The 13250-nt window shown below is 24.6% G+C and overlaps 1 protein-coding gene and 1 long non-coding RNA gene across 3 annotated transcripts in view; one reads left to right on the plus strand and one right to left on the minus strand.

Moving 5' to 3' along the window:
* The window catches only part of LOC129972519 (uncharacterized), a 65080-nt gene extending 57972 nt beyond the window's left edge, over positions 1-7108 (plus strand). Inside the window, exon 3 of one of the 2 annotated variants that reach the window (XR_008784868.1) lies at positions 7060-7108. This is a non-coding gene — a long non-coding RNA (uncharacterized LOC129972519). Of the gene's footprint in view, positions 1-3227; positions 3351-7059 lie in introns of those variants that run through there. The other variant, XR_008784867.1, reaches the window with a different exon arrangement.
* LOC129972518 (pachytene checkpoint protein 2 homolog) lies at positions 197-13139 on the minus strand. The gene is made up of 11 exons (XM_056086681.1): positions 13011-13139; positions 11205-11361; positions 9375-9545; positions 8024-8114; positions 6249-6385; positions 5188-5274; positions 4136-4242; positions 2190-2343; positions 1717-1841; positions 1274-1343; positions 197-630 (listed from the first exon to the last, which is right to left on the minus strand). The coding sequence occupies exons 1-11, from the start codon at positions 13070-13072 to the stop codon at positions 535-537; spliced, it is 1257 nt and encodes a 418-aa protein (XP_055942656.1). The 5' UTR covers positions 13073-13139; the 3' UTR covers positions 197-534.
* Between the last annotated feature and the right edge of the window lie 111 nt (positions 13140-13250).

The raw sequence follows: 13250 nt of genomic DNA on the forward strand, positions 1-13250 counted from the left end.
CACTAAAACAGCTGCTTTAGAATAGTTAATGGTTTTATTTTTTGGTAGAAAAGATTAAAATGGGGTGGGGGCAGCCAAAAGCGAAAAATTAATTTATGCTAATACTTATTAATATTAGAATTTCTATTGTATGTATTTAAAAATAATCAACATATCAAACTGTTTTCCCCTTATAACAAATAAGAATTCTTTTCTTCTCTTGAAATTAAATAATTTGTCAATTCATATTGGCATATATCAAAAATTATTCAAAATATGAACTGAATTTGAATCGTGTGATATTGATGAAATTCAGTTTTATTCTAGGTTAATGGAAAAGCTCATTGTGAATGGTGGTTATTGTTTTCATCAAATTCAGTCTTTAGAAAATATATTATCATAACTACATCTTCACATTGACAGAATGCATTTGAATTATTTTGGTACAATCTTAGTAAAATTTACACCATAATTTTTTTTTTTTTACTTGTCAATATTTTAATATAATACATAAAATAAAGTAAAACAGTATAGTTGTTCTATAACTTATAAATGCTAAACATGTACATGTAGATTCTTCACGTCTTGCCAATGCTTTTCCACAGCTTTTGAAAGTGCATCCAGAAATACTTCCAGTGAAACCAATTTTGTCTGCAAAAATAAAATTCATCTTATATATGACATAAAAAAAAATTCATATTGAATAGAATAATAAATTGTTTTATATGAATTTGCATTCAAAATTTGAGGAGTTAATCTCACGAAATGAAAGACTAGAATTCTGCCATATATGCTTACATTGAAAACAAATCAAACAAAAAAAATAAATATTAATATAAGAAATTTTGTAGATGATTGAAACTAGTTATCTTGGGAAACAAAATGTAAAAAGATTATCATTATAACAAAAACACCAGGATTGAACTTATATGCAATCCAATAAAAAATTATAATAATACAATACAATAAGAATAAATAGAATAGTTGTTCGTTTATATATTTAAGGCCATTAAAATAATACACGCACTGCATAAAAGAATAAGTTGATATGACATTACAATCCTAAGTCTCAGTTTAAAGATTCATCTCTTATAAGTTACTTTTTTTATGTTCTAATATCAAATCACAATTTTTTCTATGAAAGATGAATATTGGATTTAAAACTAATCTGTCAAAGTGTCTGATACATATAATTTCAGTAGAATTGATTTGCTTGTTCCTTACTTAAATTTAATAACAAAAATTATAATTTATCTACTTATTTTAAGACAAATTTATTGAAAAAAATACAAACCTTTATAAACAATGCACAAGCAATAAATGGCATTTTCCTTAGAGTTCGACCACTCAGCCCTACACTCTGCCTATGGATAAAAAGAATCAAATTAATTCAATGATAGCATTTGGTAATTAAAATACTGCTATTAATTCATTTAAATAATAATGTAATTTTAAGAAATATGTTATCAGAATGGAGAAGATTTCAAACATTAGTAGCATGTTATAAGATTCACTAAATTTTTGTCACTTTATGCTTCATTTATTTTTTTTAACTTTTAAAAATCATGATTAATAACTTTATAGGTACAATTATTTATAGATTTTTTTATAACAATTGCAGTAAATTCAAATAAAAAAACTGCAATATCAAGAGGCACGCAAAATGAAAAATATTCATAAATTTTGATTTAAATAATTTAACTAAACCAGATGCAAAACAAATGTAAAAATACTTACTCAGCAATAGTTCTTAATTTCAAGCTTCGACTTTCATTTAGACGAGGTTCATGCTGCTCGTTCTCTGCACTGATTCTTAGTCGATGTAGTGGCAATAAAAGTTCACGAGTGCAAATGATACCACACTAGAAAAGTAAAAATAACAAACAGTTCTCTTGCTTGCCTCATGGTTCAAAAATCTGTATGTAGTTATTACAACAAAACATTTTTTTATGGTTAAATTTGCTGAACATAGAAGTTATATTATATATATATATATATATATATATATATATATATATATATATATATATATAAAAGAATTATAATAATTTTTCAGAGTATGCATTAAATACTTATTCACATTTAGATGCAAATTAGTTCATGACTATAATGCATGCTATTTTTAAATCTTTTGGCATATTCACTAAACTTGGATGATTTCAGAAATAAAACATAAATAAGAGTCAGTAGCAGTTTGAGTAATAGATTACCTGCTGTAGTTCTTTTATGCAGGTACTGTATATTTGATAGATAGCTTCAATAGATGGCAGTCCAATATATTGTTTTATGTCAGCACGATCAATTAATGCTACATCAATAGCATCAGTGATATTAGAAGTGGTCAGAATCAAAACATTAGGATATCTGTGAAGAAAAATGCAATTTCTTTTAAAGAGAACTAAGTAACAATAAGATTAATTAACAATAAATTTTTTATGCAATGCATATAGATTACTGAATTTTAAAATTTAACTTGTAAATCAAGCCCAAACAGAATATTATGCTTTCAATTATATTATTATTAATATGATTACACTTAGCTGCCTTATTAATAAAACTAGCAAATTAGTCATTATGGTAAGTTACTTCATAACTGAAAGCAAATAAAATTGTTAAAATAAAAAATGTTTTGTAGAATTATCAAAATAATTCTTCAAAAAGCAAACATAAAAAAATTTAAAAAGAAAAAAAAAATCTAAAAAAGTGTAGTTTATTTTAAATGAAGCTTGAATAAAATTTTTTTACAGAACTTAATTGCAATTTTATGGAAGCTTAATAAAGCAACATCTGGACAAATAATACAGTTCAACAATTGGTATGGGTTCTTGCATGAAATAATTTACATGAAAACTTATTACTTTCATTTCTGTGGGGTAAAATATATAACTTAACTATTATAAACAATAAGAGAGAGATAAAAATATTAAAATTATTCTTGTTTAAAAAAATTACTTTTGAAGTATAGTTAGTTCTTATTGGCTTTCACAATATAGCACATTAATTATTCCTTCCAACTCTTCAATCATAGAATTTCAAGAAAATACATTCCCCAGAAAAGTTATATAAGAGAGAATTGGAAGATAACAAATTTCCTCTATTTCTTTTTCATTCATTCCCTGTTCAATTGGAAATTTTTGTCACAATCTGTAACATGTTTATTTATAATCTTATGCTACTTCTGAATTAAAACAGCAGATCTATAAGACTGCAATGAATGTAAAACCAAATAATATAGAATATTTTTTCAGAGTGGACATATTCCCTGACAGAGATTTTGTCTTCAAAACCACTGTATTGAAATTCCAGCAATGTTCCAATAGAACTGGTTAACATCTCGTGAAATATTTTGGATAAAATTTCTGCTTAGAATTGGAGATCTTTTCCTGTGATTTGACAATAAGTGGTTTGAAATGGGAAAAACGAAAACTAATAACTAACTGTCACTGAAAAGGGCTTTTTATTATATTTAAGAACACATAAAATTGTTTTCAAAAATATAAATATTAATCTTAAGAAAATATTTAGTTGCTTTGTATAAATGAATAACCCAATTCAGTTTTGAAATTATACTTTTTATGTCTTCAAGCTTAGTTCTCTTGTTTTATTTTATAATTTTTATGAGAAATTCTGACAAAAATTATCGAATTATTTCATTTGAAATGAAATTTGCTTTAGATGTGGCTGGCTAGTAATGAAATTTCGTTAACTAAAAGTTAAATAGTAATTTTTATAACTTAGAAAATGACTTTACATTATTCATATTATTTCATTATATGCTATATAAAAATAAACATATTAAGTTGCCATAATAAATTTTTAATCCTATAATAAAAATAAGAAGAGGTACTTACAGGTAAATGATATACTTAAACATAAATAAGTTTAAATGTAGCAAAATATTTTATGACATATTTTATATAAAATAACTTATTTGAATGATAATTATATCATATTTTTCATTTCATTTCAAAACAGATAAAAATAAATTCCCTATGTGAATGTGTTAATAAAGTTGATTGTCATTTAATGATTGTATTTAATCTTTATAATCTTCAAAATTTGCAATTGTAAAATGATATTACATTTGGTAAAATAAAGAAAGAATATGAATAATAAAACTTGTTAATAGTAAGGTGATTTAAAAAATGTTTCCTACCTTTTTATCATATCTAAGTGTGTTAGCACTGCATTCACAACACGCAATGCATCTGATGGTTCATTGCCATTTAGAGAAGATGACCGAGAACGAGCTAAAGTTTCTACCTGAAATTAAAATATTTGGAAGATAAAAGAAAATTTAATTTCTTATAAAAAGTATTAATTACTAATAGGCCTGTCAATATTTTATTTTAATTTTCCAAATAAAGATAATAAAGTTTCTGAAAAGGAAATATAACGGTAGCAGAACGATTTCACTGCAATGCAATTTAGCAACTAACTAGTTCGAAGGTTTATAAATTCCTTTTAAAGAAAAACTTTATAATATTGAAAACTGACATAACATCCATTAAAACAATATTATAAATAAATTTCATTATTTTGTTACTGTAACATTATAACAAATTATATTATCTATTTCTTATGATTTTTTTGTATAAAGTAATAGTTTTCTTTGAGTGTCACCAAGCAGTTTTTAAGGATCAAATTTTGCCAAATATTTATACTGATATTTGACATTTTTCTAGTTTTGTTATGAAATTCCAATTTGGAAATGTATTTTCTTTCAAATTTTAGGAAACAAATCAGTGTCTACTTCTTTAGATATCTACAAGTATATTCCTAAGAAAAAAACATTATTAATTTCTTTGCCTATTTTAAATTGACTTTAATTGACCTCTAAAATCTTTTTTGTATGTTTTTTTAATTCATTTTTTCATGGGAATTATATGATACATTTTGGATGATCTGCCCATAAATATTCCAAATTATAATGTATATCAACACAAAAACTTTCATTAAAATTTTTTTTAAAAAAACTTACTGTTCTCATAATAAAAATTGAAATAAACAGCATTTAATATTAAAGTGTTTTACATTCTGAAACATATATTAAGAAAAGTTTGCATATCTTATTTTTGAGAAAAAATATTATATGAAAAATATAAATATTGTATCAACATGAATAACCAAATTTCTTTTTTTAAATTTCCCAAATCAACAACTGGTTTCAATCTAAATTAAGAAAATTATCAGGGTAGCAATACATACCTCATCTAAGAGAACAATGACTAGGACATTAGGATCTTCAACTAAGTTTAATATACTTTGAAACATTTTTGTAACCAATTTTCCACTCTGGAAAAATAAGATATACTTTATATACAACGAACAAGAAATAATGCATAGCATACAAAGGTGGATACCAAATTGAGATTTATATCAAAATTTCAACAAAATTCATTCTGAGTAAGTCTGTCTGTCAAGCTATTCAAATATAAGTTAACACAATAACTATAAAATGAAGATAGCTAGATAGATAAAATTCAGTGCACATATTTAACATCTAAGGTGTATATACCTATCAAATTTTGAGCCAAATCCTACAAGGGGTTGCCTGTCTGATGGTCTGTACTTTCAGAAGCATGTAAACATAACTCGCAAACACAGTGACATAAATATATCAAATTCGACATGTGACTCTGTGTCTACAGTTGTAGTTTTGTATCAAATGTTAGTTTCATTTGGGCAGCAAAAAAGCATTCAAAATTACATATTCATAAGTTACTTTCAATAAAAATGTTAGATTTATGCCAGAGATTGATATTTTGTAACTTTTGTTTACTGGTGCTATGCAAGATTAAATAAAGGTGCTAGTCCAAGCAATTATTGCCCAACGTCAATAATTTTATTTGGGAGTAGGATCAGACCTTAATTGGAGAGTATATGAGAAAGTTTCAGATAGACCTCACTGGTTTCTATCTTAATTTATTTAATAATGAAGAAAAGCTTAAATTTAAATTAGCATTTAATAGATAGATATTGTTTAATAGATAGATGGTAGATATTGTTAGCAAAAAACAAACACACTGTACTTTTTTTCAGATTTTACATATCAATAAAAATTAAAATGTCAAAAGTGAAAGTTGATATACAGTGACAATATTTTTTGAGGAAAAATTTTGCAACAGTTATCACAACAGTTTAAAAAGAATTTATCTTGGAATAGACACAAATTTTGTAAAAATAAAGTAAGTTCTTTTATTTGAACAAACAAGCAATCATTAAAAGTATAAGTTGTCTTTAAATTTTAAATAAAAGCAAACACTTACCTCAGAGAACCATTTTGAAAAAAGGCTATGAGTATTGACTTCAACTAATTGCCCATATGAAAACTTTGAGGAGAAACGAATGCAAATCTTTTGAGCTAATGCCTTACATAAAGAAGTTTTTCCAGTTCCCGGAGGACCTAAATGAAAAGGAAATATTTTAAAATGAGTAAAAGCAGTAAAAATTTCAAAGTAATATATAACTAATTATGGAATCTATTAACAAAATCAAACAATATTGGATGACAATTCATAAGCATTGTACCTTTTGAAAATGGCGTTCATAAAGACTATATTTAAATCTGTTAAAGGCTTTCAAGTACTTGCATTAAATAGTGGTGTAGGTGAATACTTAGTTGAGTCAAATAATCAAAATACAAGCATAAATTTTTAAGACATTAATTTTAGATGAACTGATTTTCACTCATTATAATATCATTATTTCAGATGTAAAATGGTAGATATATGTAGCTTGAGTTGATCAATAAAAAGGTCGATAAATAAAAAATATTTATAAAATCCATTTATTTTTTGAATAAGATAAATATTTTTCGTGTCATCCTATCTTTATTTAGCAATGTTGTTCTTTAAAAAAATATTCACTTTCATGTCTTTTTTAAGATTAGATATCAAATTTTTTCGTAATGGAATTTTTTATACCCTGACATTTAGTAATGATATTCCCTCATCTAAAATCTTCTGATCAGTATAATAGACAAGGAACTACAAAAATCTGTTCCTTGTATTTATGAAACAAGCAGATTTGAAATATGTTCTGTGATATTTCATATAAATAGCATTTTTTCTTTTCTAGCTGCCAATTGTAATCGAATGAGAAAGAATGAAGATGGAGCAATCAACACAAAAATAAAAGAACTAGTACCTTTAATTGTTAATTAGAGAACTTTAATTAATACTATGGTCATGAGATTTGTTTCAGCTCATTATATAGTTTGGGAATTCCATTCACAAATTAAATGCAAATAAAAAAAATGACTGCATATTCATAAAAAAGAGAGAGAAAGAAAACAGATACAATTTGAACTGTAATATATATATATATATATATATATATATATATATATATATATATATATATATATTAGACATCTGTTATTGAAAATATACAAATTTATTACAAACCATACTGTGGCTACATAAGTAAAATTATCAGCACAGACATGATCTTCAAATATTCCAAGATTTATTAATTTTATGTTGAAAAATAAGCTAATTGTGTTATGCTATGATTACACAATTATACATTCTAAGCACCAACCACTGAAAGTATACATCTTCCATTTGACTTAAGAATTCATCTTCCATAACACATAACTAGTTTATCTTAGAAATATCTAAACAAGCACAATCACAATATAATTTTACAGAAGCCTTCTATAACAAGAAGTCTTGCAGTCTTCAATATTTCATCAACATTAAAAAAAATATTTATCTCTAGTTTAATTTAGTGTAAATGGAATTCTAATTCATTTCTCAATTTGGTAATTATTTTTAATCAATATTTCAAAAATAATTAATGAAATATTTTATCTACTATCATTAATAAATTTAACTATTCAATTTTGGACATTTTTTTAGCACAATTGCAGAGTATTCAATATTTTAAGAACATAACACAACAAATTTCAAATAGAAGTAAGTAAATTATATGATGTGCAAGAAAAATAATACATTTCGGAAAACAATTCTATACCACCATTTAACAGCTTAATTTTATAGTTAAAATTACTTGCTATTAAAATTTGATTGATGCTTACCATGCAAAAGAACAATTCTATTCCAAGAAACAATTGTAGGATCTACAGATTTATCAGAAAAGTCTAAGGCAGTCCCAACATAATTGATCAACTGAAATTAAAAATTTCTTTTGAGAACTCAATAAAGATAAACTCTTACTGCTTTAGATATTGGAAAATGTATAAAATTTTTCTTTAATAATAAAACATAAACACCAGTTAAAGTAAGAAAGGGAATACATACAACCAAATTTAAAGTTATATAAATGTAAATTTAGTGCAGTTACACTTAGCATTTTGAATACAAAACTTTATGAATCTTTATAATATTGATGTAAAGAAAGCTTTTTTCCTTTTGAATTAAGTAATTTATCACAATTTTCTTTAAGTTGAGTAAATATTTATAAATAAATAAATAATAATGCATTTTAACACTAAAAAAAATGGTGCTTGAATATGCAAAATATTTGAAATCTTCATTTAAAAATTAGTTGGCTTGTATGTGAAATATCTGTTCAAAAATTAAAAGCATATTAAACCATTTAGAAAAGATTACAGTATTATAAATAAACATCATTTGACATATATAAAATACATGTTATTAAAGGCTTTATACCTGTTATTTTTCTCTTGTTATGAATATCATGTTCTTGTATTGAAAATATTAAATTTATTATTTGTATTTCTATCATTTTGCATCTTTTATTATTCTTTAAAAAATTAATATATTATCAAACAATTAGAGACAAAACTATAAGCATTTTTTTATTACATGGTTGAATAAGCTATAGACTTCAAAATAATTTCTTATTAAAAAAATCAATTACTTCCAAATCTTAATAGAAGAATTCATTAGATGAAACAAAGCTGTCAATAAACAGATACAAGTTAACAATATGACATCTATTTGTAACAAACTGAAAATGTTTAAAAATTCATGATAAGTTCATTCTTTAACTTATTTTGGTACTTCACAAATTTGCTTTCTATTCGTCAATATCTTGCCAAATTGAAACATACTATGTCTTTTGACATTAGGATACAATCTCTTTAATATACTTTAATATACCCCTTAAAAAAACTGGAGTGGGAATAAGAATGTAAAAAAATACAAATCTTCATCCATTTTTTTTTTATCAAACATATCAACATTTAACACATGTAAAATAAAATGAAACATAAATTAAATAAATTTTCAACTGAAGAGGACATTATTAGTCAGATGTATTGAAAGGGAAAGACTTCTAAAAGATATGGAATTTTCAGAGGTTATAGAGTTCTACAGACAAAAATAATATACAAATACTATAGAATGAATAAATTTCTATCTTTTGCTGCAGTAAATGAACTGTTAAAGGGAAAATATTCTCACCTCATCTTTAACGTTAGAATCATAGATGAGAGAATCCCATAAATTTTGGAATTCTTGTGTAGGAAGAATCCATTGAGTACTTATTTGTTGTTCGTCTTCAGATTCTTCAATTTCAGGTGCCGTGGAATTAAAACTATACACATAATAGCGTACTTCAGGATATTCACCATTCTGAAAAGTAAATGTAAAAATGCATTAAAATGAGATTTAAGATGATTAATTATACATGCAAAAATGAAATGCTAAATATAAAACTTGCAAAGAATTAATAATTAAAAAAATTTAAACTCATGTGAGTGCGATTTTTTTTGGTTGAGGGGGGAAAAATCCTTTCCTTTATTTATTTTATGATTCCACTTTCTATCTCTATATATAAATTCCACTTGTTTCATGGGCCATAGTGGCACAATTTTAATTTTGGAACTAGAGGATAGTAGTTCCAAAAGCTGATTCCAAAATACTATAACTGTAATTACAGAGTAAATTAAATTTGTATGGTTGAACATTCTCTTGTTAGTGTAGAGTGAAATTTTGGAGAATGGAATGTATCATACAGATGCAAACCTCATCATTTGACCTCAATTCAAAATTATAAGGTCAGTTACAAATTAGCATTTTAGCATGCATATTAAATTAAGCTAAATTCTCTTATATGAATTAATCAGTTTTTGGTTTCAAATAAAGTTCACTTTTAAAATTCCTTCTTTTCAGGATTTCTTGCTTTATTTCCAAAATTTCCATGATTTTTACAATTCAACATACAAAATAAAAACAGATATTTGGAAAGTTTCTGAATAGAGGCTAAGTTAAAAGAAAAAGCACAAGTGAAATTTTTCAAAAATTATAAGAACTTATATAAATAGAAGAAACAGAAATGCTATGATATTATGCTGAAATAGACAGTTTGTGAGATTAATAAGCTTTAGAAAGGATTAATTATACATACTATAGGCATTAAGATTGTACATCAAAATTATATAATATAAAAGCAATAATCCAAATGGATAATATAACTTCTGTCTCATGTCTTGAAAATAATCATGAAATATTTGAAATAAAAATTAATACTTTATTTTGCATGCATGGCATTAAGTGTAGAAAATTATCACTATTCAACAACAAATATTAGTTGAGTTACTGCGATTAATAAATATAAGGGGAGCAATTGAATGTGTTGATTAAATCTAGATATGGCATATAATTTTTTACCAGGCTGAAATAAAATAATTATGCAATAACTGAAGATATTTATTATAACAAAAGATAAAACAGAAGTTGAAAAATAATGACATTTACAGCTATATATCAATATGAAATTTATCAGTTATTATTTGCTATTTTTGAAACTGCTAAAAGAAAAAAGTGAGGAAACACTCCTAATAATATAATTATATTTTTACAAATAAGTCAACTTATTCTGTTTTTAAAAATATTTTTTTTTTTACGCTACGAACTGTTTTTGGTAGCTAAAAACACACAGCAATAGTACCTGGATGAAAAAAATAATTTCAGATTATAAATTTAAATTATTATATTATAAAAAATCACTGGTCCATGAAATATTTAAGAATAATATTTAGGGATGCCAAATATTTGTAATGATCTGCTTTTAAAAGGAAAGAAACCAGAACAAGTTTGTTTTAAATCAAGCTGCTAGATAGTTAAATACACCTAAATAAATGAAGACATTTGAAACAAACTATTATGAAATAATATAGAAATAAGAAAATAATAGTAAAAAAAAATCATCTCCTTCAGATCAACTTATTTTAATGAATCGTTACATTATGCTGGGAATAAAAATTTAGTAAGATGAAACAAATAAATTACCACAGTCTTGTAGTCATTTTCATATATTTTGATACTTTTGATATGTTCTGATAATAAATCATCATCAAATTTGGTGATTACACTTTCTTTTCCAATAATGCCCTGAGAAGACAGCCAGGTTGCAACTCGGGCAACTACATCATCCTTCTTTAATAAACTATAAAAAGCACATTAATATTAATAATGATTTTTTTTACAAAGGCTAAATTCACTTTCCCCTAGAAATATACAGAAAACAAATTAATATCATTCAATAACTTTTTGTATAATAAACAATCTATTCAAAAATAAAGAATTTTTTTTTTCATTGATATTTTTAGACACATATTATATTCAAAGGTGGACTGGGAAGATTGCTAGCTTGCCTAATATCAAAGGAGTCACACACACTTACGACAATATAAAACATAGGATGCATATAAAGGCACAAAATTTCAGGTTGAAATATTAGAAATTAATATTATGACAGATTTAAAAGTAAATTCTTCATAAAAGGTTGGTCTTCTATGCAAATATTAAAAAGTGCTGCAATCAAATTAAATTTGTATTAGATATAGATATTACATGTAAAGTTTTGTATCAAGTCTGATAAGTCTCAACTACACTGGAGTAGATTTTAAAAATTAGAGAAATGTGAAGATTATTATGAGGTGACTGTTTCTAAACATAGTCAAGTATTAAGAAATTCTAACTGCTTTTACACATATCTAAAAGATTTTTAAAAATTGTATTTGTTAAAAATTTTGAATACATTTTCCCCCAATATGTGTCAAGGATTATGTACCCAATGATAATCAATTAATAAATATTTGACTATTCTAATAAATGATAAAGAATCTTTTTATCTTTATTTTGATACAATAAGTTGCAAACAGGACGAGTTAGATAAGTAAAATTTCATGCATAATTTCAGCATGAAATTCACAATCTTAGCTAAGGTATATAATTCTATGCAGGATAATATCTTTATTACAGTATATGGCAAAGTTTTTGGGAGACCATTATCTTTGATAATTTATATTTACTAACCAACAATTCTGAAATATTTTTATTATTACCAATACAAATGAAATATTTTTATGCTTTATGTTACAGAAAAATTAACTATGTAATTATCATAAAACATTACCTTCACTTATCCTTTTTTTTCTTTTTTTTTTTTTCATATTAGTAAGCAAAATTTTCAGAATTTATAGTATGACAATTATTACAATAGATGAGCTGTTTTCTAGATATATTGTGTAAACATTGTTTGAAAGAAAATAAAAATATATGAAATATTAGCACTTGAAAGAATACCAATACAGATGCAAATTAATGTTTTAAAAGAAACATGTAATATTTTTATGTGCAAAATACTGATATAATAAAATAATGAGAATTTAATACTAGCAGAAATTATATTTTCATTTTCTGGTCTCAGACATTTTTGAAAATTTTGTTTATTCATTATAAAAACTGAATGATAGCATTGTAGATCTGACTGGGTCCTGATTGTCTCTTGGCAGCCATTGTTTTCAGACCCATTTTGGTGCTGAATGTATTTGTAGATTTCGATAACTTGTTTTTCCAAATGAGTTTATAATACAAAAATATCATTTTCTTCTATTAAGATGTAATTAAAAATTATACAAAGATGCCACTTTTTCTAAAGCAGTAAAAAATTCTAACTAAACTTAGAATTTCATATTACGAATCAAATTTGAAATTCATTTTAAAGAAAATAATAAATAAATTAGATAAAATATGATAGTTTGAAATTAATGTAAACTAATACACAACACTGATATCAAAGTACATCTATACCTGTTTATATGAAGAAGGATTTCAATATGGAAAATTTTAAACGAATTCAAACTTTCCGCCATCTTGATTGCTCACTTTTATTTGTGTTTATGGAATTGGAAACAGTTGTCAAAGGAGTCAACTGCAACCGTAACACTTCAAGGATATGTACTGCCTCTTGTGTTTGGTGCGTGAATGTTTTTGAAAATTAAATCCTTTTAAAAATTACGAAAGAAATAATATGCATTTTATTACATTTTA

This window comes from Argiope bruennichi, chromosome 6 (assembly GCF_947563725.1).
Source record: "Argiope bruennichi chromosome 6, qqArgBrue1.1, whole genome shotgun sequence".
In the NCBI taxonomy this organism is placed as follows: Eukaryota; Metazoa; Arthropoda; class Arachnida; order Araneae; family Araneidae; genus Argiope; species Argiope bruennichi.

Bases quoted from the DNA above. Each gene is read 5' to 3' on its own strand.
- LOC129972518 (XM_056086681.1), bottom strand. From the start codon at position 13,072: ATGGCGGAAAGTTTGAATTCGTTTAAAATTTTCCATATTGAAATCCTT. The intron at 9,546-11,204 runs GTAATTTATTTG...TTTACTTTTCAG, and splicing joins AAAATGACTACAAGACTGTG to AATGGTGAATATCCTGAAGT. The intron at 8,115-9,374 runs GTGAGAATATTT...TTTTAATTTCAG, and splicing joins ATTCTAACGTTAAAGATGAG to TTGATCAATTATGTTGGGAC.